General features: G+C 43.9%; 1 protein-coding gene across 1 annotated transcript in view; it reads left to right on the top strand.

Moving 5' to 3' along the window:
• Window positions 1–14,129, top strand: part of NR3C1 (nuclear receptor subfamily 3 group C member 1) — a 142,863-nt gene extending 128,734 nt beyond the window's left edge. The window contains exons 8-9 of the mRNA XM_066591247.1: window positions 1,234–1,391; window positions 3,559–14,129. Coding sequence (XP_066447344.1) covers window positions 1,234–1,391; window positions 3,559–3,711 — 311 coding nt within the window. The 3' untranslated portion in view covers window positions 3,712–14,129. The remainder of the gene's footprint in view (window positions 1–1,233; window positions 1,392–3,558) is intronic.
• Window positions 14,130–27,486: the final 13,357 nt, after the last annotated feature.

Genomic DNA, 27,486 nt, shown 5'->3' with positions numbered 1-27,486 from the left:
TAGGGTTTTTTTCTCTTTCTGCCATTATACAATGGCGCCATCTGCTGGCTAGAGCCAGTACTGCGGTATGTGACATGCCGGAGAAGCCCCGACAACAGAGCAGCCAACAATATGCAGTAAGAATACCCTGCCGGATGTCTTCTGACATCAGAGCTGTACAGCCTTCAGTCAGAATGTCTTAAGACGTCAGATAGTTGATTGGAAATGGTTAATTACTAGTAAATGCTAGGTCTTATATTTCAGCAATGGAGAAGAGCGGCTACATTCACACTGTGTGGTTTATTTTCAGTGTGTGTTTGGAAATGTCTGAGGTATACAGCCGGGGCCATCACAGTCCCCCATTCACCTGGTAGATACCAAAAAAGGGTCCTTTTGGCTTTTGTCTGCCAGTATACTTTGTCTTTTTGGTGGTTGCTAGGGTTTTTAATGTGGCAAAAACACCAACACTTTGAAAGCTGCACCTGGCTTTTCAAATACAGTTTTGGGTGTGCTTTTTACTGTACTTCAATCGCACTGTCCAAATGCACAATATGACTGAAATATCCCCACATCGTTTTGGAACAATTTTTTGGAGTCCACTGAGTCACTCCTAGATCTCTCATGTGTTCTCTAAAGTGCCCAAGCAGAGTGCCTAACATTGTGTACCACAAAAGTAGACAATAAAAATACTCCCTTAACCCAGTGTCCAGGTCATGAGCACAGGTGCAGGCTACAAGCCTCTTTTGGATGGCCCAGACAGGCACATTGACATTATTGCATGTATCCACGCTTGACATGCTGGGAAATAATCTGGTATAAGTGCCAGCAGTGAGTGCACGAAGCACACATTGGGATCCATTCTATTAAGGTGTGTGCTTTGTAGACAAGTGTGAAGGAAATACCCCTGATCTTTGCTCCAATCCCAACCCACCCACAGAAGTGCTCTCACTCCTCTGGCCAGGGTGCGATTTGCTCTTCCACAGTTTTCAACTTCCGTTGCGTCCTGGGGATCAGCAGGTTGGCAGCTCTTGTTCTAGATTGCGACACATATTGGCCTGCTGTGGTCATAGTCCTTGCAGTTGCTCAAATGTACAGTTAAAATGAGAAAAAAAAGTCACTTACGCGTTCTTCTACCAGGGAGACGTGTGTGCCAGTCCTCGAAGCTTACCTAGTTCTCTGGAGTTTACTCTCCACTATGATTTCCACTTGTTATTCCTTCTCTCTTACGTTCTTGTTCTGTATATCACTTTATAGTTCCCAAGGATGGCCTGAAAAGTAATGCACTATTCGAGGAAATTCGAATGACCTATATTAAAGAACTTGGAAAAGCCATAGTAAAGAGGGAAGGAAATTCCAGTCAAAACTGGCAGCGATTCTATCAACTGACAAAGCTCATGGATACAATGCATGAGGTAAGTCATTTGTGAGAAGGAGAAGAAGTGGATCTTATTCTATTCCACTAGACAGACTTTGATTAAATAGATACAAATCATGTTCAGCTTACACCGATAAGTTTGAAAATGTTCACTGCTTCAATGCTTTAACTTATTAAAGGGGTTTTTTGTGGAAAATGCTATTGATGACCTATCCTAAGCAGAGGTCATCAGTAGTTGATCGGCTTGGGTCCGTCGTTCAGGACCCAAGACCGATCAGCTGAGAGGGCGCATGCTGTCAGCACCGCAATGAAGTGCCAACCTCTGTGTAGTGACCGGCGCTTGTAATTGCAGGCACGGCTCTCATTGAAATTACCACAAGCCATGTCTGCAGTTACAAGTGCCTACCACTACACGGAGGATGGCGCGGAGACCTCCGATGCTTCCGTTCCAACCTCTGTGTATTTGTGGCGTTGACGGCATGCACCCGCCCAGCTGATCAGTCGGGCTCCCAAGCAACGACCCCAACTGATCAACTTTTGATGACCTATCCTGATGATAGGTTATCAATAGTATTTCGCTGGAAAACCCCTTTAAGCTTCCCGATGAAATCATAGAAAAAGAAGGTCATTTCCCACATCGCATGTTAACCCCTTAGTGATGGCCCCATAGTGTTTTTACGTCCTGCCAATGCAAGATGTGTATGGAGGGAGATAGCGCTGCCATCTCCCTTCATGCATCGCGGTTGTCAGCTGTTTATTCCAACCCGCCATGCGGCCGATCGGGGCTGTTAACCCTTTAAATGCCGCTGTCAAATCTGACAGTGGCATTTATATCCCACGATGTACAGGGGTCAGGTACGCCCCGCCCCCTTCCCCCCGTGTAGTGAGATCGGGGAAGCTGTGTGGGTGTCATGGCAGCTCGGGGTAGTATGACTATGGTAGTATGACTATCAAGCCATCCCTGTGGGGTGGCTTGATAGACTGCCTGTCAGAATACAGTATGATGTAATGCTGTAGCTCCCCCTGGAGTCTTAAAGCCACACTGCATGTGAATAATAGATGATAAATGCAAGGCATTTGGTTGGATGTGGCTAAGATACATGAGCCCATTAACCACTTCACGGTTCCTTGCGTTGTAGTGGGTCACTACACTAATATAATTGCATCACAGAAGGGAAAATAAAAAATTAAAAACAATCACAGAAAATGGCCGTTACTTACTGACTGAGGAGTGCATATAGATGCATCCTCCTCTCACCATGCAGGTAGCTGACTACCAAATGGAGGAGCCAATAACACCTGTGCAGGACACCGATAAAACAACCACTCACACTGCCTCTTGATAATGAGGGGGTGGATGCTTGGTGTAAACTCCCACATATAGTGGATACAGGGTGCCAGACCATTCTGATATATGTAGTTCACCATGCAGACCAGCAACCTATTAATGACGCCATGATAATTCGGCGGGTTGCCCTGCATTTCCAACAGTGAACCACATTGGTACTGCCAACCTGGGCTCCCCCTGGTGTCTTAAAGCCACGCTGCATGTGAATGATAGATAATAAATGCAAGGCATTGGTTGGTTGTTGGATTTTTCACCATTGAAAAATACAACTCGGCCCGCAAAAAACAAGCCCTCATATAGCGATGTCAATGGATAAATAAAGAAGTTACGATTTTTTTTAAAAGGGAGGAGAAAAAACAAAAATGGGAAAACAAAAAACTGTCACTAAGGGGTTAAGTTCCATCATGACTTTATATGCGTGAGTCGAACACTCAGGAGGCGTCATGCACAGGGTTGCAATGTTATGCCTCCATTGGGAGATCTCGGAGCGGTGAAGGCACAGTTCATCTATCCCTTTCATGGACAGATCGATTCCACTCAGCCGCACATGCGTCGGTCCCGGATCTCGCAGCACATGCATCTGATTTTTTACGTCATTAATGGCACACTAGCAGAGAGGGGTGGCGTTAGAGAATGCACTTCAGCTTGCAGAGACAGCACAATCAGCCCGCCAGCGAGTCGGTCTTTGTAGCCACTGCTACAAGCTAGCTGCTTTAGTCAATCAGAATGGAATTTTTGCATCTATCATTGACTAGTATAACAATAGAACGGATAGCCGCGTGTCATTTTACTTGTCTTGAGCTTTATTTATGTATTCACTTGTTTTTTACGTCACCACATTGTCCTTCCTTTTCAGGTGGTTGAAAGTCTTCTAGCCTTTTGCTTCTATTCTTTCACGGACAAATCGTTGAGTGTTGAGTTTCCAGAGATGTTGTCCGAAATTATCAGCAATCAGATACCAAAATACTCATCTGGAAATGTCAGAAAACTTTTATTTCATCAGAAGTGACTGCCTTACTGAAATCCTATATATAAATATATATATAAATATATATAAATACATAAACATAAAAAGTTGCCTTAAGGAAAGAATAAGTCAAATTATAGCTTTTACTGTATTAAAAAAAGAAATCAGACGTGGTAATTGTCCTTGCAACGGTGTACCTATTGTGATTATGCACTACAGTTCATGTGGTTTACAGAGGGCCAAGATTTGGACTATGGGGAATTCCTCATTTCACTCTCTGAAATGAGAGGAATCAGAGATCATCGTTAAACCAGAGGCTCCATTCTGAACATTCTGGTAGTATCTTTACGTTGGATGGAAGTTGTGCTACATTTTTATCATTGTTTTATTCTCCTGTCAGGTGTTTTTTGCATTTTTTTTTCCTTTCTCCCATGGGGAAAAATAAGATTTTAATTTCTGCATGTAACCTGCTGAGCGTTTACAAGTGTATATCAGAAAAGGGAAGTTGTGCCTTTAAGCTACTGTTTGGATCTAGCAATTTCTCAGTTTTTACTGACTCTCCTTTTTTTCTTACATCATTTTTTTTCCTATTCTTTCAAGAATCCTGTTGTACAGATTTGGTCCTTTTTTAAGACTGGGGCAGCTCACCGCTTTCCTAACACAAATGAAATGTAATATTCTCACACAGTCTGTCTTTCATAACTACTCTCACCATGTTGGCCAACTTGGTTCTTTCAACTACCTACCCAAACCAACTGCAAAGTTGCATGGCCAAATACATATATGAGTCTATGGTCTGAATCAGAGACCGGTCTTTAGTTTTTGTAGACAGTCTGCCAGTCGTTAGTAGTCACCAGGAGGGCATCTCCTGGGTTCTGGTTCGGAATCAATACAACACTGGGCAGGATTGAACCCTGCTGTGGCAGGACTTGACCGCAGGGTAGTTCTTAAGTGGAGTAGTAGTATTTTTTTATGCTAGTAAATTTACCATCTTTCACGTGCCATAATTGCTCAGACATGCAATGGTAGAAGCTGCTGTAGCCGTTTTCAAAGCTTGCCTATGTGTATGCTTTTATTTGTAAGAAAACAAAAAAAAAAAAAAAAACACAAAAAAAAAACAAGCAAAAAGGAAATGGTAAAAATAACTATTAATAGCCATTCACAAGAATTTTTTTTAATCAGATAAAACTATTTTTTACTTTTATCAGGGTCACTACAAAGCCACTTTACAGCAGGGTCATAAATAAAACAAGTTTAATGTGTGGTAGAATTAAAAAAAAAAAATTGTCAAGCTACATTACTGTGTATAAATTGTTAACTAACTTTATATTTATACTTTTTACAGATGTATGCCATATTGGTATAATTGGAAATGTAGAAAGAAAATGAAAGGGCTACTGCAGCTTGAAATAACTCTGGTCTATCTCTAAATGCTTTATCTAATATAAGGAGTAGTGTGCCGCCTTCTACGAGTCTCCATGGGTTCAGTAGAAGGAGCTCCGTTAACCAGCTGTTTTTAAAAATTCCAGATGGAAAGAGGAAAAATGGCTGTAAATTCAGTATGCAGAAGGTTTAGGACATTAACAAGCTTGATAGTGCTGATGTTTTATTGTGTGATTTTTGTTTCTCGGGAAAAAAAAAAACAAACTGGATAAGCACTTGGGTGAATCAAGTCTTTTCTCTGCATTTCTGTTTTGTACTACTTCATATATGCTATAATCTACAATGGCGTTCGGCCCTCGTTCAGTTGGGGCCTAGCATTTTACAGGATGAGTTTATATATCTACTGTCATCCTGCAAAAAAAAACGCATTGAGTGAAGCGAAAAAGGTTCGCTCCGAATGTTAATGAAATGACGAGAACCCATTAGTTTCTGCATCATCCAATCCTCACATTTTACAACTTTTTACAGCTTTAATAAATGGGAAATTTTCATATTTGTTTTTAGAAACTTTTCAACTTTTTAAAAGGATTCAGAGACAAATTAGTCTGTAAAAAAAAATAGAAATCTATTAATATTTTTGTCAAAAAAAAAAAAAAGTACAAGCGCAATGAAATTTATGTGCTATGAAGCTTTAGGAAAGCAAATCAGTGGAATTTCTCAGGATTCTCTGGCGTAGTCCCACCACCTCGCACTGCTCTACCTCCTAGGTTTATAGTAGAAATCTGTCTTGTACCCATCTATACAAGAAAGCCCCCGTTCCCCCCAGTAATATTTGTGAATCTTGTCCATCGTTGCCCAAGAAGACAGTATTACAAGCACTTATTTTCTCATCTGGAACGGCAGTGTTCAGATGAAGAATCAGGTAGATAGGACACACCTCAACCCCTCACTGTTCCAGAATGCAGCACTCTCGGTGAACCCTGCCATCTACCATGGCTAGTTTTCTTTTTTCTTTTTTTTTGCTGCAAAGGTTTTTTTTTTTGTTTGTCTTTGTCTAGAAAGTTGAATATCACCCAAATACAAGTCAGCTGACCATAGGGATAGCAACTTTGTTTTCACGCCCGTTTGATTCTATCTGTAATACCCCCTCTTCACGGATGACTTATCGTTGTGGTGTAAATGGCCTAATGTATTGTGATGTCCATATTCCTGTAGTGCATAATTTAGTTATCATAGTGGTAAAGTTGCAAGTTTATTTTCTCTTTCTCCTTAAAACATTGTATGCATTTCGAAATCTTTAATGCCTTAAGAATTTGGTGTCAGTTTGCCAGCTGTTTCCAGGGAATAAAAGTTGAGCGGTCTCAATCGATTAATTTGCACCGATGGCTGTTGGGCTGGAAATTTTCATTGTCGTTTTTGATGCACGTTTGAGTGGAAAAGTCAGACCTAGATTAAAAACAAAGATGAAAAGAACGGAAAGATGAATATTTGGCCCGAGAAAACTGCAACAAGAACTACATATGTAACTCCAGCCTTTGGTTGCCTTCACACGTTATGAAAGTTGCTGAAAGCAATTGCGACAAAAACGGCACGTGTGAAAACAGCCTTAAGTCTTTTAAGAGCTATGCTATTACCGAAAACCTATTGATGTTGTGTGGTAACCTATACCTTCAAATCCTACCTAGCTAGCCATTCCTTTGCTTTGTAGAGGGCACTTTATAATACCAAATCTTGCACATATGAGACGTGCATAGTTCAGGGTAACTGTATATTCCTTGAGTGCATTTACTGATCATGTTACAAAACTATTACTTTGCTGTTATATTGCAGATATCATGTGATTGGATACTTCACCAAACCAAATTTCCACGTTGTAGGGTTTATGCCTACATATATAAAGAGATGAGTGCTTCATGGGTTCTCTTATGAACCCCCTCGGAGAGGCCACAGACTCAACTGATTCTTGAAAGATAACCAGTGTAGCCAATCGGCAGAGCAGTTGCCCGTAGCAAGCAAGCCGATTACCTCTCTTTTTCTAACCAGCCAAAAGCCAGAATCTGGTGGTTTGCTTTGGACAACACCTCCACGTTTGGTCTACATTAGTAGTTGTTCCATACCCTGGGGATGTTTAAGTGATCAGTGCTTGAATTGTCTGGAAACCTGGATTTTTATGATGTAACTGTTGGGAAGTTATTAGAAATAGTTTTTTTTTCCTTAGACAATAGGAGCCAGTTACCTAAATTATCAAAATAAAGGCTTGTTTTAAGCTGTTTTATATTATTTTACCACAGAACATTATATTTCAGCTTATGAAAGGGGAAGGGAGGGGGTAATAACTCCTTTTTTAAGCAAATTTTAGGATATATTTGGCAAATACGAGGAGCAGGTGGGCTTGTGTTTAAACAAATAATATGGCTAATATAGCTTCTTCCCTTTACAGTGGCTGATAGGAATATCTGTTCACTGGACACCTTTTATATACTTACTAACTCAAAAAGCTTATATTCACGATCGCAACCTCCTAAATCAGATTGGGGGAAGGACATGCATTAGAATAGGGAACAGAGTATGGATAATTAAAAGAAGTTGTCTTACCAATGCCAATGCCCTGATCATTTCTAAGCTAGCTCAGCCATTAGCTGATTTCAGGTTCAGAAGCGCACAGCCGGGAGTGGTTATTGCCGAAGGAGGCTCTAGTTCAAATGAATAGCTGACCCTGTAATAGATGGACATGGCCATGTAATAGAGCGGGAGTCGATCTTTGTTAATGGCTCTTTACTCGGGCTTCTAAAAGAAAGGGTCTCAAGCTTGGGGAAGCCTCCCCTTCCCCCTCTCTCCCCAGTGTCCATATACCTTAATAGGCTATATGGAACAGCATTGTCTTCATGAGACAACCCCTTCAATGTTCAACATTTTGTAGCTCTTAAGAAAGAAAAATAACTTTGTGATAGGAATAAAGTCTTTGTCCTTTTTCATAGTCCTCAACCATGTTGGCTAATTTCGTTCGAAGCTGTAGATGACTGTCTTGTGTTTGACTAAGTGGGAATTCTTAATTTACCAAATGCTTCAGGGTGGTGTTGGTGCTTTTTGATCTGCTTGTTTGATCCGTGTCTGTCTGTTTTGCTACACTTTGCTTGTATAAGTTTCTGTTGAATATACGTGATCCTATTCAATAATCTAAGAGTGAGTTCAGACATGGCGCAAAAAAATCCGCTGTGAATTTTTGCCATGACTCTGCATTGCAAAGAAGGAAAGCTGCCATTAAATAATCTGTGCAAAACCTATGTGGATTTGAAAATCCGCAGCAGAAACATCCAAGCTATGTGAATATGGTTGTAAAAACCTCCTTCACTTGTGTTGTCTTTTATTTTGTAGCTGATTTTCAGTTAGGGATATGTACCGAAAATGCACAATACATTTGCAACATCTGAAGGTGGCCTAACGAATCCCTGCACTTTACTAACAGATTTATGAAGTCGGTCCGTGTAGCTGCAATTAATTTGGAAGCAAAACATTTTAACATAGATGGAACGCATTGGGTTGTAATGCATTTAGAAAAGAGCCGCTTAGAAGTTGTGATGCAGTATGCTTAATAGGAACCTAGAAGTTATGGGAGTTGTGTAAAAGGACCTGAGAAAAGATGCCGAGTTATTGAAATGAGGACCTTTGGGTCGAGGTTGGTAGGTTGTTTAATCTTGTGAAATTACTTTTCATCACACCCTCTGAAAAGCTGCATTACAATTCTTAACACTCTTAGCAAATCACTTCTTCAGGTTTACCTTTCATCAAAGGGGCTGGATAATGATAGAGGAGTATGGCTGTCTTTTTTTTCTCCTAGAAACTGCGCCTCTCATCTTCTGGGTTGTTTCTGGCATTCAATCTGTATAAGGCTTCTTTCACACGAGCACATATCGGCCGGCCGTTTTCACAGCCAAACGATATGCGCTACGTTGTTAGTGAAAAGTCTAGTGAACGGGCGCACAAATCAAACGTTTGTGCGCCTGTTCATATGGCCTGGTGAGGCCGGCACAAATGCGCTGAACTCACCAGGCCATCGCCCATTTCCCCTCTCTCCCCATCGCAGGCTCACCTCTCATTCCTCCCGGCTCGTTCTGTGCAAAGGTGGGGGGGCGGAGCTAAGCGTCATTGCACACCACCTCCTCCCATTGATGGCTATGGACAAGGAGCGGGGAGAGGGCGGGTGATTAGCTCCGCCCACGTCCCACCCCTTGTCCATAGCCATCAGTGGAGGAGGCGGGGCAGACCGATGCTTAGCTACGCCCCCTCCCATTGAACAGAACGAGCGGGGAGGAACGAGAGGTGAGCCTGCACAGGGGGAAGGAGAACAGGGGGATGGAGTTTAGCAGCCAAGCTGCTAAACTCCCTCCCACCTACAGCCGCTGACATGGGCTCCTATAGGAGCCCATGCAGCAGCCGACGTATTCCTGGCCCAAAAGATAGTTCCAGGACTATCTTTTGGGCCCGACGTAAAAACGCCTGCCGCTATATTGGCTTGGCCGAGAGCTTTTACGTCTCAGAAATACGCCCATGTGATCTGATGAATTGGAATCCAATGCATCAGTTCACAGCGCATATTGGCCGGCCGTGAAAACAACTGAACAGCCCATGGACAAGAATGATGCCACTTCTGGAAATAAACATTAGTGTGTTTTTTAGTCTCAGAAATCCAGGTTTGTATAAAAAGTTTCTCACATTGGCACTTTAGTTGTCAAAGTATTTTTGGGCTAAAATTGTTTGAGTAAGTCTGTGCTGCTGATAAGCTGACAAACATCCGCTGCCAAGAAGGGAAGCATTGTAATCATTAGACATTTTTGACTGATTACTAGCATTGGTCACATATGTGTCCATACAGCTTTCCTATCCCTTCTGTGTCCTGTTAACCATAGTAGTGGCCTGGTCACTGAGTAACATAAGACCAGAGATCATCGGACAGCAAGATTGCCAACTGCTCTGCGCTAGTTTAGAAGAGAAAGCTACTTGGTCATTATTGAAGCCCTCCATCTTCTCTAACACTGATGACCGAGTTTAATGAAAACACTTTTAAAAAGCCTTTGTAAAGTCTTATGTTTGGCCCTAGGAACATGGGGAAAACTGGCAACATTGTGAGGGGTGGTAAGCTAGTCCATGACCTTTTCCCATTAAATGAAAGTAATTTTGGCCTGGTGTAAAGGTGCATTTAGACGAGCAATTATCGTTCCAAAAATTGTTCAAGTGAACAATATCATTCAGTTTAAATGCGAGCCAACGGCTAACGAGAATCATGCGTTTCGTTGGGTTTAAAAACTGATCTTCAGTGCTTAACACAGGAATGTGAAACACTGAACAAGAAGTTCACAATTTCCAATGATGGATTGCCTATCTAAAGTGACGTCACGGCTAGTTGTTCGCGCCCATGCATAACATAAAAAGGGGCTGATTATCACTGAAAATCGCTCATTTCTCGCTAAATTCTCGCTCAGCACTTCATATTTTATATGCAACACTGAGCGGGGAGCGTTTAGACGCAGTGAGAATTGAGCGCACCAACGATGGTTTTTATGCTGGTTGAAAGTGAGCGACAAACGAGAAGTACAGAATAATGTATGATGGCTTTGCATTTAGCCGTGACAATTCTCGCGCATTTTTGTTCGTTTGAACAAATTTTAAGCGATAATCGCATTACTATAAGCTCACATGGAGCAGTTGTGATTTACACATCACTTAAAGCACACATTTTCTGTTTAAATGAGCCCTCATGACTGAATATAGGATCAAACTGGTGGCAGCACTGTCCACAAAGAGTTCTCGAAGGGTAGGATAGAGTCATTCTATAGACTATACAACATGTTTTGGGCTTGGAACAAGCCCTTTGTCAGAAATGTATAACCCAGTTACATAAACCTGACAAAGGGCTTGATCAAGTCTGAAACGCGTTGTATGTTACAATGAATACAGAATTACTCTGTCCTACGCCTTGAGACCTCTTTGTTTCCAGCACTTTTACCCGAGTTCGATTCTACTTCATCCACTATCCTTCGAGAACATTGTAGCACAAGTATTTTCCTTAACTACTTAGATTTTTCTAACACTTTGAAAACTAAAGAGCAAGTGATATGGCATTTAAGGAAATAGAAAAATGTATAGGGAAATGTTTAACCTCATTACATAGTATTGCACATGCATAACCCATGGAGTCCTCAGAATATCGGATCTTGTCCTTTGTGGACTGCCACAGTGTCTGTAATAAGGACTTCTCAGAGATTGGATTGGGGCTGCCATTGCTCTGAGCACACTGTTTTTGATAACCCCTCAATCCAAATTACAATTATTCATGAGCATGTAATGGGCCCATGACCATTGGAGCATGTAAACTGACATAAATATTAGCTGAGTAAAGAGATTGAATCTGCTGATAGTCATTGTCTATTTTATATGCTGTGATCCACATAGTTTGTAAGGATTAGCGCAGTGTGCGCTTGCTTGAAATATGTTTAGAAAAGTTTTATGGTAGTAACAGAAAGTAAAGTACCAGAAATGAAAATTCAGCCGGAGATATATCTTCCCCATCACAATACAGACTTCACCTTAGTGACCCTGTTGTCCAAATTGACAAACACTGAAGCTGATATTGAAGCTCACATTCACATCAGTTTGATTATTTAACTATTTTACGATAAAAGGTATGGAAACTATAGATTTCTGAGCATGATTAGCAACTCTGAGACAACTCTGAGTTGTGCCAAGATAGAAAATTAACCCCTATCCACAGGTTGGACACCCACAGATCCCAACAACGGGGGTTAAAAGCTCCTTGCATGAAAGGAGTAATGGTTGCATTCGCGTGATGCACCTCCATTTATTTCAATGGGAGCTTCTGAAATTGCTGAGTACAAGTACAATATCCAATGCTGTCACTGAAATGAACATCGTAGTGGTGCAAATTCACACCTCTACTCAATTCATGCAGGTACCTTCGGGACACCCTTTCTCAGGACTGCTGGGGGTCCCAGTGGTTGGGCTTCCCCCAATCATGAAGCTATCCCCTATCCTTTGGCTAGGGGATAATTCTATATCTTGGCACAATCCCTTTAACCACACCTTAGGAAGCAGAGGATACATTTTAAAGGCTACGACTGCATTTCAATGCTTGCCTAGTGCATTATTCAGGTGGCATATATCTATATTACACAAGTTCGGCACTATGGAGCAATTCCAGCAACCTCATGTGTTCTCATTCACAATTCCAGCAACCTCATGTGTTCTCATTCACAATTCCAGCAATCTCATTGGTTGTTTGGCTTGTGTGATTCAACCTCATTGGTTGTTTGGGTTCCCTGATTCAACCTGATTGGTGCCGAACTTGAGTGTCATATAGATATATGCATTCAGGTGTGAGAAGGCAGGAAGAATTGGACTGCATTATGTAATAGACTAAATCTTCAGTTTTAGAGTTTTATTTTTAAGGAACACGTGAGAGCAGATTCCAAAGAGAAAAGGCAAATTCAAATATGAGGCGGGAGCTTTGCCAAATACAGTACCGGTAGTTCTCTTCACTATATGTACAGGAATATTTTCAATTATTAACTAGAAAGAACTAAATACATTATATTGTGCTTGCATAAAGTGTCTTCATAAGGTGTGTGAACAAAGGTTAGTGGGTGAACTGGCTAAATGGCCTCCTGATCTTCTGACCAAAGGTCGTACACTTTCATATGTATTAAAATAATTAAGGAGACTGCGCCCTTTTGGCAAATCATAAATGCCGAAGGGCTGGTGTGCCTGCTCCTTCTTCGCTATACATTGATCAACTAATGAAAGTGTCAACAGTTTAGCAATGCTGAGCACAAAAAGGAAGTCTCTGAATATAAAAGTCAGTCTATTCCAGACTAAGAACCTTACCCGTTATGGAGAAGCCATAGTTCTAATCTAAGGGGCACAAACTTCTTTTTACCTGTAATATTATACAGGGTACTTAAATCCATTGTAAAAGAACTACCAATATCAGAACTGCTTTTTTTTCAGTAATGACAGTTAGGGTGTATTTCCATGTACTGGTAGTGTGCGGTGTGGTCAAAAACTGTGTTTTTACTGCAAATTGGCAATTGTTTTTTTTTTTATTTTGTCTACATAGTATTTCTTTTCACCATGCAATACATTACTGACATGGGCTGGTATGTGTGAATACAGCCTAAAAAAGCTGCCCACTTACATTGTAGATATGTCTGTATGCCTTAAACCATTTATGGATGTGCCAATTAATATATAGAGGGAAGCGTGCACAGCTGAGTAGGATAAAGAAAGCACTTTTGTATGGTCCTGGTGTTCTTCATTACTTGTGCAAGGGGTATTAGAATTGTTCCACGCAAGTATTCATTTGTAAACGGCGCATAGAACAATTTTACGATGTAGATGTCACCATTGTCCAGCTTTAACGTACACTATTAAATTATTGATACAACATCCGGTCATACAAGCAGCTTTACGTCACTCTTACGTGTTCTTTCTTCTGTCTAAGTCTGTGCTGATTATTTTGCTACTTGTTTATAGCCAAAATATATATAAAAACGTTTTCTTGATCTGATGCTTTTGTTTTTACCCCTTTTCTCTAAAATAATCCATATGAACAGATTGGAATTATGTCAATATTTTATTTTGTATAAAGTATAAGAAATACAATATAATGGGGAGAGATTGGATTCTATAATGGTGTAAGGCCTTATTAGAAAGTAATAGAAAGATACGTATATATATATCTATTTTTTTTTACTTTACAATAATTGTAAACCCTGTATAAAAATTTTAAAAAAACAGTCACTTCTGTTTAATGTAGGTTTTTTTTTATACATGCTGAATGAAATTCACTTGTAATAAATGTCTTTTCCCTTTATTTTGTGAAATGTTGGACTATTATGTCTTTGTGTGGAACAGGTTTGCATTCATTTTCTCTTAATTTGCTGTTCGGGTAAAACCAAGTCCCATTTGTACAGTGTTGCAGTACATGTGAGACATATGCTGCAGCTCTCAATAAAAAGAAACATTGAAGTCACATAATAAAAACATGCTTTTTCATTAACCAACTTCTACTGTCTTTGTTTGACTCATTATTTTAGGTTCTATGTCTGTTTACTTTCTCATGCTCATTTGAAGCGGCATGTTTGACTGATCTCAGTAGGATCTGCTGACAAGCTTATGTCAAATGCCAGTCCAGTTATCTGCAGGACAGAAAGATCAGACGTTAGATTTTTAACTAGTCCAAAACTTTGCTCTTCTAAGAGGCAAGCAACCATTAAATGCCTGTTGAGCTTCATATTTGCATAACAGTCGTGGTCACATGAGGTGCGACTGAGCCAAAAAGAAATCAAGACCCATCCTGGATCGCAGAATCGCACCACTTTCATCTAGATCCACATCCTCAGAACATAGATCCAGTTAAAAACGAACATCTTAACTACTTATTGTGAGTGGTTCTTACTAGGGATGAGCGAGTATACTCGCTAAGGCACTACTCGCTCGAGTAATGTGCCTTAGCCGAGTATCTCTCGGCTCGTCCCTGAAGATTCGCAGGCTGGCGCGGGGCGGGGAGCTGCGGGGGAGAGCGGGCAGGAACGGAGGGGAGATCTCTCTCTCCCGCCCGCTCTCCCCTGCTCCCCGCCGCAACTCACCTGTCAGCTGCGGCAGCCCCCGAATCTTTAGGGACGAGCAGGGAGATACTCGTCTAAAGCACATTACTCGAGCGAGTAGTGCCTTAGCGAGTATGCTCGCTCATCCCTAGTTCTTACCTTTCAGGAGTAAAAGTTTTAGTAATAGAGATGAGCGAGTATACTCGCTAAAGGCAAATTGCTCGAGCGAGCATTGCCTTTAGTGAGTATCTACCCCGCTCGAGAGTGCAGGTTCAGGTGCCGGCGCGGGGGAGCCGTGAGTAGCGACTGTCAACAGGAGGGAGAGAGAGATCTCCCCTCCGCGTTCCGCCCCGCTCTCCCCCGCAGCTCCGTGCCCGCTGCCGGCACCCGAACCTGCAGTCTCGAGCGGGGGATATACTCGCTAATGGCAATGCTCACTCGAGCAATTGCCTTTAGCGAGTATACTCGCTCATCTATATTTAGTAACCAATGTGGCTCAATAAAGAAGTAAAGGGGGCAATAAACAAAAAAAGAAAAGTGTTTAAATGACTTAAACAAGAAGGCAGCTAACAACCTATAAGGGAAAAATAAGTAATGTAAAAAGCAGAGGTGGGGACAGAGTAAAACTAACCTTAAACTGTTCTTCAAATTATATAAATAGTAAAAAGATTAATACTGAAAATGTTAGCCCTTTAATAAATGTAGTAAAAATTGTAGAGCATGATATGGAAAAAGCAAATCTATTAAATAGTTTTTTGCTCCAGTGTATTCACAGAGGAAAATAAGATGCAGAGCGATAACGAAACTTCCACTAAATGTTACAGTTTAACCCAGTAAGAAGTGCAGAACCACATTAAAAAGTTTGAAATAGACGAATCACCATATTCTAAAGGAATTCTAAGGAAATTTAGTAATGTAATAGATCATTGTTTCTTATATTTAAAGACAAGGTCTGTTCCACTGGATTAGGGGTCAAAAAGTGTATCTAAAAACTGCTGGCCAGTAAGTCTTCTCTTGTGGGTAAACTGTTTGAAGGGTTCTAAGAGATGCTATCCTGGAGTACCTCAAGGAAAATGTCTGTATAATTCCATATCAGCATGGGTTTATGATGGGTCACTCCTGTCAAACCAACCTGATCAGCTTCTATGAGGAGGTTAGTTCAAGACTGGCCCAGGAGAGTCATTGGATCTTGTATATCTAGACTTTTCCAAAGTGTTTGATACTATGCCAGATAAAAGGTTGGTATATAAAACGAGAATGATTGGTGAATAATTGGCTCAATGTTACAAAGCAGAGGGTGGTTATTAACAGTGCATGCTCTGATTGAGTCACTGTTACTAGTGGGGCACCACAGGGGTCGGTATTGGGCCCTATTCTTTTTATTACATTTATTAATGACCTGGTAGAAGGATCGCACAGTACAATATATAAATATTTGCAGATGATCTAAAACTATGTAAAGTAATTAACACAAGAGAGGACAGAATGTGTTTGCAAATGGATCTGGATATGTTGGGGTCTTCGGTATAAAAGTGGCACATAAGGTTTAACACTGATAAATGTAAGGTTGTGCACATGTGCAAAGGGAAATACAAGAAGGACATCAGAGCTTGAGTGGGTTCAACTTAAGTAATGAATCTGCAGACTACAATACGCAAAGAGGTTATCAAAATTAGGGTTATTTAGTTTAGAAAAAACTGCCTATGGGGCGACAATAGTTATGTATAAATATATTGGACAATACAGAGAATCCTCCCATCATCTGTTTATACCAAGGACTGTGACGGTAACATGGGGGCGCCCTCTATGTCTAGAGGAAAGCAGGTTTCTACACCAACATAAAAAGAGACTCTTTACTGTAGGAAAGGTGAGACTATGGAACTCTCTGCCTGAGGACGTGGTGATGGCGAATTCGATAAAAGAGTACAAGAGGAGCCTGGATGCCTTATCTGAGCGATACGATATAATCCCAAATTACTTCAGAATTGTTGTTGATCCAGGGATTGTTCTTATTGTAGTCGTGAAGGAATTTTGTTTCCCTTAAATTTGCCTTTCTCTGGATCAACATGGGGTGGTCAACATTGTGCATTTCAATAGCATAAATATGCAGTGATTTCTGCGATCAAATACACTATACACATGTGAGTGAATTTTTTTTTTTTTATTATTTCCCTTCCCATCAAGGACATATATTTACAGAATATATATGCTAAATAAGTAAGTGTTCCAGCGAAATTACGTATATTTATTAGTAATGGATGCCACCCGCAGCATGGGCCGGTTGTGACTGACAGCTGGCCCCCCGCTGCATTAGTAGGCATTGGCGCTGTCAAGTCCTTACATGTCACAATCAATGTTGATTGCAGCATGTGAGCAGTTAACAAATGGAGGGAGAGTCGGTGTTACCATGGTAACCAGAGGTCTTAGCGTGGCCTCCAGGTCTGCCATGGCTTCTAATGTAAAAGAATAGTGATAATATACCACTGTAAGGCTGCATTCCCACGAACGTATATCGGCTCGGTTTTCACGCTGAGCCGATATACGTCCTCCTCATCTGCAGGGGGGGAGGATGGAAGAGCCAGGAGCAGGAACTGAGCTCCTGCCTCCTCTCCACCCCTCTGCACTATTTGCAATGTAAGTAGGTGGGATGGGGGTGGGGCTAAGTTCAGAGAATTAGCCCAGCCCCGCCGCTCCCCATTGCAAATAGTGCAGAGGGGCAGAGAGGGGGCGGGAGCTCAGTTCCTCCTCCTGGCTCTTCCATCCTCCCCCCCCCTGCACACGAGGACAATGTATATCGGCTCGGCGTGAAAACCGAGCCGATATACGTTCGTCTGAATGCAGCCTAATAAAGTAGCTGTTCCTGCCTTAAGCATGATTGGCTAAGATGATCATACCAAATTAGCCCCTTAAGGACCAGACATTTTTCACTTTCATCACCATCCTCCAAGATCCACAACTTCATTTTACCAACAGGACTGAAAATGGGACAGAAAAAAGCACGTATTGATTTATGCACACGGGCTTTTTATCATTTGGCTTGATAGTGCAAGTAAAAAATAAAACTGGAACAAGAACCCCAATCTTTTGAAGGGAGTCATACACGAGCGATGTGTTCCCTCACAGCAATGCCGAATGCATCGCTTAATGATTTCAATGAGACCTTAAATACCTTGCATGCTGTGCGATGTGCAATTGAAATCAATGGGAAACATTTCCAATCCGCTATTGTCGTGAGACTCGGGTGAGAGGATTGGAAAATCACAGAAGTGACAAGGTGTTTTTGCCTAAAAATCGCCCCGCATCTGCAGGTAAAGTGCACATTGACTAGCGCGATATCGCGTAGAGTTTCTCAGCCCAATATCGTACTTGCCTGTGTGCAGCCTTGCTCTAAATCTTTTCTTACAAAACTATATATCAATCTGCTTGCGTGATAAAGACCGTCAGGTTGAAATGTTGCTATGGGGATGGGGGAATAAATCCAACTTTTGCTATTCTTTGCAGCTTTATGCGATCACATGTCCTTTTCTTTAAAGTGCTATTTTGGCCCTTTTGGATTCTGGACCATTTAGTGACTTTGCATAATTGATCTTGGCTTACTATAGAAGTGGTGAGTCTGACATAGACTTTGTTATGCAGCTCTGCAGACACTGTGATAATAATCTGTATGAACACACATTATATTGGGTTTACTCACCCTTTGTTCAGAATGTCTGAATTGTCTTAGGAGAATAGAGGGGTGGGAATTCAGATACTGCTCACCTGCTGTTTGGACCATGGACTGTGCAACAAGGCATGGAAACCAAGTGCAGGACAGTGAACTACTGGCAGAATGCTAGGCTTGCTACATGTCCCCGGCATGAAAGTGGATTGCAAACAGCAGGGCAACAGAAACATGGAAAAAAACACCTGAAAATCATAAACTTTCAGGCATGAAACAGGTTCTCCTTACCCACTCATTTACTATTATGCTCTATTAGGTTTTAGAAAACTTGTTGAAAACTCTGGTGTGCTTTAAGCCTCCTACACAGCTGTTTGTTTCAGTTAATCAACATACATATGACTATGATACTACAAAATCTCTTACTTTGTGCAAGTGTACCTATAAAAATTGCTGCTGTTTTGAAGACAAAGGGCAGTCACACCAAATACTGATTTTATTTAGATTTCTCTTTTGTTTGTTCACCTTGCATTTTGTTAATTGACAAAAATAAACATGCTATGGAAACATGCTATGGGTTCTCTGCTCGCGGGTGGCAATTCGCAGCATGCTGCGAGTTACCGCAATTCTTCCTCGGTCAGTCTATTTGTCAGGTAGGCTGACACCGGAGATCCATCTGCCGGCTCCTGCTCTCGGGCGGTGGATTTCCGCCGCGGGATACCGCAATGCCCGTGGACAGGCAGCCTATCAAAACCAAAATGACCAGGAAACAACACTATATGAGGGCAGAATAATATACCACACCATAATCACATATTACCACCACATAATGACTGATAGCACTATAATAGTACTGAATAAAGATCATTACAAAGATCGGTATTGCCAATAGCAGCATAATATGTGGACCATATAATAGCCCCAGACCGTGACCACATAATACATACTTCACAGTGACTATATAGCAGAAGATGCTAGTTCTGCACAAGTGATTACATTACCATTAATTCCAGTGATAACAGGTGACATCCCCTATGGAATGATATCACCCAGACTCAACTTGTATTTGCAAAATTTTACATATATTGCTACTCAATTTTCCAGTAAATGGCCCTTGTTTTCCACACCTCTACACAATTTCCCAACTATTGTGCCCCAGTTAGTAGTAATGTCACTTGTATCTTCCTTTTTGTGCCCTGCAAAGTAAAAGTGATGCTACTCACTTAGTCACAATACCCCATTTATGCCAGCAGGCAGTAATATTATATCCTTATTTGCTTACACTCAGTTATAATTCCTCCTGATATGCCCCTACTCAGTTGTAATACCCCCATATGCCCGCATTTAGTAAAAATGCCCCCACTCAGTAATGGCTAAATATGGTCAAGTTTAGATGGGAACACCGCTGTTTATGAGGTGGCTGGGATTACAGAAATAGCTGAGTGCAGCTGGGCTACACTGTGTCCATAACTCCAATAGAAGTCAGTAGGAGTTATGCAAACAGCGGATCACAGCGAGCTAAGCTGTTTTTGTAACCTGGGAGTTACAGAAACAGTGTAATTCACTGGGCTATGCCATTTGCTTAAGTCTTTCATAATGACCAAGCAATAAAAATATTATGCTCTTTAAACCATATGGTGAACGACATTAAAAAAATTTTGCCCGCTTCGCCCCAAAAAAGCATCATAAAAAGCAATTCAAAAGTTGCATGTATCCCAAGATGGTATGGATAAAAACTAAAACTCTTCCCGCAAAAAACAAGGCCTCATACAGCTCAATTGGTGGAAAACTAAAAAAAAAAGTAATAGGTCGTGAATTGCGGCAAGAAAAAGTATTTTTTTTTCTCTCTAAAAAGCTGCTGTTGCGCAAAAGTTGGAAAAATTCTGCTAAAAAAAATAAACCATATGAAGTTGGTATCACCATAACTGTATCAACCTGCAGAATGAAATGAACATGTTATTTATCCTGCACAGCAAACACCGTAGAAAAATAAATGCCAAAATTGCTGGTTTTTGTTCATCCCACTTCTCAAAAAACAGAATATAAAGCCATCTGTACCAGAAAATGGTACCAAGAAAATTATCTGTTGTTCTCGAGCGCTATTTGTCTGAATGATTCCTAAACCACAGAGACACACAGCATATCGATTGGCATATTTTGTGATGCTTATACTAAAAGACATTGTAAATAGGAAGATGGAACAATGCCTCTATAGCACTACCTATTGGAAGGCAGCATTCCAACATGTCAATGTCAAACCTATTAACAAGCCTTGTAACATGGGCTGGGACCAAGGACTTTTCCATGTACAGACAGCTATTGCAGGGTGATTGTCCCTCATCAGTGTGCATTAGGTTTCTGGCTTGGCCTGTGAGAGGCCTATAGATGTGGGTCAGGAAGGGTATAGTTTGTCCTTAGGGGCTACATGTTGGGCTGCATCTCAAGTTCCCAGGTCCCACTATTAAGCCACAATACTTATGAAAAACCCTCATTAGCAAGGCATACCTTAGCTAAGCACCACACTACCTCCAACAAAGCACAATCACTGCCTGCATGACACTCCGCTGCCAGTTCTCCTGGGCTACATGCTGCCCACCCCCTTCCCCCCCCCCCGCACGACCCAGTGTCCACAGCGCACACCAAAGTGTTCCTGCGCAGCCTTCAGCTGCCCTCATGCCACACGCTGGCCTCATAGCCACACCACCCTCATGTCTATTTATAAGGGCGTCTGCCATGAGGAGGAACCGCAGGCACACACTGCAGAGGGTTGACACGGCCAGGCAGCGACCCTCTTTAAAAGGGGCGGGGCGATAGCCCATGATTCTGTACAGAAGCAATGGGAAATCCAATCCTGTGCCACCTCCATCAGGAGCTGCAAACGTCGGCATAGCAATGGGGAACCTATGTGCCACACACTATTCATTCTGTCAAGGTGTCTGCATGCCCCAGTCAGACCGGGGTTTTTTATAAATAGTCACAGGCAGGTACAACTCCGCAATGGGAAAACCGTGTGCACCCACAGCATGGGTGGCTCCCTGGAACCCACCGGCTGTACATAAATGTATCCCATTGCAGTGCCCAGCACAGCTGAGGTGACGTCAGGTTTAATGCAGGTGGGCTTCGGCCCACACTGCATGCCCCAGTCAGACTGGGGTTCTTTAGAAGTGGACACATGTAGTTACAACTCCGTGTGGACCGACAGAATGGGTGGGTCCCAGGAAGCCACCGGCGGTACATAAATATATCCCATTGCATTGCCCATCACAGCTGAGGTAACGTCCAATTAAATACAGGTGGTCTTCGGCCCACACTGCATGCCCCAGTCTGACCGGGGTTTTTAATACATAGACACTGGCAGGTACAAATCCCTAATGTGAAGTCCCTGTGGACCCACAGCATAGGTGGCTCCCTGGAACCCAGCGGCGGTACATAAATATATCCCATTGCATTGCCCATCACAGCTGAGGTAACGTCAGGTTTAATGCAGGTGGGCTCCACCCCCCACTGCATGCCCCAGTTAGACTGGGGTTCTTTAGAAGTGTACACATGCAGTTACAACTCCGTGTGGACCGACAGCATGGGTGGCTCCCTGGAACCCACCGGCGGTACATAAATATATCCCATTGCAGTGCCCAACACAGCTGATGTAACGTCAGCTTTAATGCAGGTGGGCTAAAAATTACTAGGATTACAATGTAGGCGAGGGCCCAAAAAAATTGGTGTACCAACAGTACAAATGTACTTCAGAAAAATTGCCCATGCCCAACCAAGAGGGCAGGTGAAACCCATTAATCGCTTTGGTTAATGTGGCTTAATTTGTACCTAGGCCTGGAGGCAGCCCAGTTAAAATAAAAATTGGTTCAGGTGCGAGTTTCAACGCTTTATTGAATTGAGAATTGAAACGTATAAACATTGTTTACAAAAGTTATATGACTGAGCCATGTGGGAAAAATTGCCTGTTCGGCGTGATTACGTGAGGTTTCAGGAGGAGGAGCAGGAGGAGGAGGATGAATATAATACACAGATTGATTAAGCTAAAAGGTCCCCGTTTTTTATGGTGATAGAGAACGATGCTTCCATCCGTGGGTGCAGCCTACGTATTGTTTAGGTATCGCTGCTGTCCGCTGGTGGAGAAGAGAAGTCTGGGGAAATCCAGGCTTTGTTCATCTTGATGAGTGTAAGCCTGTCGGCACTGTCGGTTGACAGGCGGGTACGCTTATCCGTGATGATTCCCCCAGCCGCACTAAACACCCTCTCTGACAAGACGCTAGCCGCAGGACAAAGGACAAGCAAGCACCTCCAGGGCATACAGCGCGAGTTCGGGCCACGTGTCCAGCTTCGACACACAGTAGTTGTGGGGGAAGAGGCGTCACGGAGGACGGTCGTGCGATCGGCTACGTACTCCCTCAACATCCTTTTACAGTGCTCCCGCCGACTCAGCCTTGACTGGGGAGCGGTGACACAGTCTTGCTGGGGAGCCATAAAGCTGTCGAAGGCCTTGGATAGTGTTCCCCTGCCTGTGCTGTACATGCTGCCTGATCTCCACGCCTCCCCTGCTACCTGGCCCTCGGAACTGCGCCTTCTGCCACTAGCGCTGTCGGATGGGAATTTTACCATCAGTTTATCCGCCAGGATCCTGTGGTATAGCATCACTCTCGAACCCCTTTCCTCTTCGGGTATGAGAGTGGAAAGGTTCTCCTTATACCGTGGGTCGAGCAGTGTGTACACCCAGTAATCCGTAGTGGCCAGAATGCGTGTAACGCGAGGGTCATGAGAAAGGCATCCTAACATGAAGTCAGCCATGTGTGCCAGGGTACCTGTACGCAACACATGGCTGTCCTCATTCGGAAGATCACTTTCAGGATCCTCCTCCTCCTCCTCAGGCCATACACGCTGAAAGGATGACAGGCAAGCATCATGGGTACCCTCAGCAGTGGGCCAAGCTGTCTCTTCCCCCTCCTCCTCATGCTCCTCCCCCTTCTCCCCCTCCTCCTCCAACTCAACGCGCTGAGATATAGACAGGAGGGTGCTCTGACTATCCAGCAACATACTGTCTTCCCCCGCCTCCGTTTCCAAGCGCAAAGCGTCTGCCTTTACGCTTTTCAGGGAACTTCTCAAGAGGCATAGCAGAGGAATGGTGACGCTAATGATTGCAGCATCGCCGCTCACCATCTGGGTAGACTCCTCAAAGTTTCCAAGGACCTGGCAGATGTCTGCCAACCAGGCCCACTCTTCTGTAAAGAATTGAGGAGGCTGACTTCCACTACGCCGCCCATGTTGGAGTTGGTATTCCACTATAGCTCTACGCTGCTCATAGAGCCTGGCCAACATGTGGAGCGTAGAGTTCCACCGTGTGGGCACGTCACACAGCAGTCGGTGCACTGGCAGATTAAACCGATGTTGCAGGGTGCGCAGGGTGGCAGCGTCCGTCTTCGACTTGCGGAAATGTGCACTGAGCCGGCGCACCTTTCCGAGCAGGTCTGACAAGCGTGGGTAGCTTTTCAGAAAGCGCTGAACCACCAAATTAAAGACGTGGGCCAGGCATGGCACGTGCGTGAGGCTGCCGAGCTGCAGAGCCGCCACCAGGTTACGGCCGTTGTCACGCACGACCATGCCCGGTTGGAGGCTCAGCGGCGAAAGCCAGCAGTCGGTCTGCTCTGTCAGACCCTGCAGCAGTTCGTGGGCCATGTGCCTCTTCTCTCCTAAGCTGAGTAGTTTCGGCACGGCCTGCTGACGCTTGGCCACCGCTGTGCTGCCACGCCGCGCGACACCGACTGCTGGCAACGTGCTGCTGCTGACACATCTTGATTGCGAGACAGAGGTTGCATAGGAGGAGGAGGAGGGTGGGTTATTGGAGGAAGCATACACCGCCGCAGATACCAGGCCCGGGCTGGGGCCCGCAATTCTGGGGGTGGGTAGGACGTGAGCGGTCCCAGGCTCTGACTCGGTCCCAGCCTCCACTAAATTCACCCAATGTGCCGTCAGGGAGATATAGTGGCCCTGCCCGCCTGTGCTTGTCCACGTGTCCATTGTTAAGTAGAACTTGGCAGTAACCGCGTTGGTGAGGGCACATACAATGTTGCGGGAGACGTGGTCGTGCAGGGCTGGGACGGCACATCGGGAAAAGTAGTGGCGACTGGGAACCGAGTAGCGCGGGGCCGCCGCCATCATGTTTTTGAAAGCCTCTGTTTCCACAAGCCTATACGGCAGCATCTCCAGGCTGATCAATTTGGCTATGTGCACGTTTAACGCTTGAGTGTGCGGGTGCGTGGCTGCGTACTTGCGCTTGCGCTCAAACACTTGCGCTAGCGACGGCTGGACGCTGCGCTGACAGACATTGCTGGATGGGGCCGAGGACAGCGGAGGTGAGGGTGTGGGTGCAGGCCGGGAGACGGTCGTGCCTGTGTCCTGAGAGGGGGGTTGGATCTCAGTGGCAGGTTGGGGCACAGGGGGAGAGGCAGTGGTGCAAACCGGAGGCGGTGAACGGCCTTCGTCCCACCTTGTGGGGTGCTTGGCCATCATATGTCTGCGCATGCTGGTGGTGGTGAGGCTGGTGGTGGTGGCTCCACGGCTGATCTTGGCGCGACAAACCTTGCACACCACAGTTCGTCGGTCGTCTGCACTCTCAGTGAAAAACTGCCACACCTTTGAGCATCTCGGCCTCTGCAGGGTGGCATAACGCGAGGGGGCGCTTTGGGAAACAGTTGGTGGATTATTTGGTCTGGCCCTGCCTCTACCCCTGGCCACCGCACTGCCTCTTCCAACCTGTCTTGCTGCTGCACTTGCCTCCCCCTCTGAAGACCTGTCCTCAGTAGGCTTAGCAAACCAGGTGGGGTCAGTCACCTCATCGTCCTGCTGCTCTTCCTCCGAATCCTCTGTGTGCTCCTCCCTCGGACTTACTGCAATTACTACTACCTGAGTGATAGACAACTGTGTCTCATCGTCGTCGTCCTCCTCACCCACTGAAAGCTCTTGAGACAGTTGCCGGAAGTCCCCAGCCTCATCCCCCGGACCCCGGGAACTTTTCAAAGGTTGGGCATCGGTCACGACAAACTCCTCCGGTGGGAGAGGAACCATTGCTGCCCATTCTGGGCAGGGGCCCGAGAACAGTTCCTGGGAGTCTGCCTGCTCCTAAGAATGTGTCATTGTAATGGAGTGAGGAGGCTGGGAGGAAGGAGGAGCAGCAGCCAGAGGATTCAGAGTTGCAGCAGTGGACGGCGTAGAACTCTGGGTGGTCGATAGATTGCTGGATGCACTTTCTGCCATCCACGACAGGACCTGCTCACACTGCTCATTTTCTAATAAAGGTCTACCTCGTGGACCCATTAATTGTGAGATTAATCTGGGGACGCCAGAAACGTGCCTCTCTCGTAATCCCGCAGCAGTCGGCTGCGATACACCTGGATCAGGAGCTCGGCCTGTGCCCACATCCTGATTTGGGCCTCCGCATCCTCGCCCGCGTCCACGTCCTCTAGGCCTACCCCTACCCCTCAGCATGCTGTATTACCAGTACTGCAGAAACAGAACGCTGTAATTAAATGTGCCGCTTATTGGCCTGTGGTTGGAGGCTGACTTCGCTTACGGAACGCACAGCAGAGCCAGGAAAGAATTTTGCGCAAGCCTGTAGTGAGACGTAGGTGCGTATGACTGAGCTAGTGGAATTCACAGCGCAGAAGCAGTCAAGTGTCCAAAGGCCACTAGTAGGCCTTAAGTATTTTGCTTCTATTTTTTTAAAGGCTGAGCTGAGACAGCAGACAGATACTGTAGGCAGCATATATATGTATACTGTTTCCCTCTGGACGGGATGAAGGCGGTGATGTAGCGGGCAACGCAGAGGCAGGAATCAATTTTGCGCAAGCCTTCTGTAACACTTAGCTGCGTATTAATTAGGACTACTACCCCCAGAAGAGACGCAGTACACTCAAGATGGTCACAGGCAGCCCAAAGATAGTATTTTTCCCAAATTTGTTTGAAAAAGCCCACTGCCTATATAGACAGTATATCTCTTTCACCTTTCCCACTGTCCCTGCCTCACCAGTACTGGCCCTATACTCTGTACAATGACTGCAGACTGAGGACGCAATGCTCTGCACGCCCGATATACAGAAAAAAATAAATGTGTGCAACACTGCTCACAGCAGCCTCAACAGTACTGCACACGGTCAGATGTGGCCCTAAGAAGGACCGTTGGGGTTCTTCAAGCCTAAAATAGCTCCTAACGCTCTCCCTATAGCAGCAGCAGCAGCACTGTCCCTGATCTATGTCAGAATGCATCTGTGGCGAGCCGCAGGAGGGGCAGATTTTAATACTTGGGTGTCACCTGATCTCCCCAGCCACTCACTGCAGGGCGGTGGTATAGGGCTGGAATGTCACAGGAGGAAGTTGTAATGCCTTCCATGTCTTTCTATTGGCCAGAAAAGCACGCTAATGTCTCAGAGATGAAAGTGAAAGTAACTCGAACACCGCGTGGTACTCGTCACGAGTAACGAGCATCTCGAACACCCTAATACTCGAACGAGCATCAAGCTCGGACGAGTACGTTCGCTCATCTCTACAAGGCTTGTTAAAAGGTCTGACAGTGACTTGCAGGAATGCTGCCTTTAACCCCTTAAGGACATGGCCTATTTTGGGCTTAAGGACGCAGCGATTTTTGGTGGATTTTCATCTCCACTTTTCAAAATTCATAACTTTTTATTTTTCCATTGACCAGGCCACAGAAGGGCTTGTTTTTTGCATGGCAAACTAGTTTTTATTGGTGCCAATTTTTGGGTACATAGACTATATTGTAAAACTTTTATTTTAACCATAGATTTTGGGGGGTTTTTTGACAGCATTAATCATGCAGCATTAATAACACAATACATTTTTTCTGCAGTTCGGTACAGTTACAACAATACCAAAATTCTTATATTTTTTTTAGGTTTGTCCACTTTTCAGCAATAAAAACCTTTTTTGGAAATTATTTTTTCTAAATTGCTGCATTCAAACTCCTGTAACTTTTTTATTTTTCTATGTACAGAGCTCTGTGGGGGCTTGTTTTTTGCGTGACAAGCTGTAGTTTTTATTGGTACCCTTTTTGGGTACATATGGCTTTTTTCATCCCTTTTATTGCACTTTTTGGGAGGTAAAATGCTAAAAATTAGCATTTTGCCTCAG

The sequence above is a fragment of the Eleutherodactylus coqui genome, chromosome 2 (genome assembly GCF_035609145.1).
Source record: "Eleutherodactylus coqui strain aEleCoq1 chromosome 2, aEleCoq1.hap1, whole genome shotgun sequence".
In the NCBI taxonomy this organism is placed as follows: Eukaryota; Metazoa; Chordata; class Amphibia; order Anura; family Eleutherodactylidae; genus Eleutherodactylus; species Eleutherodactylus coqui.
This window is presented reverse-complemented; position numbering and strand designations above follow the sequence as displayed.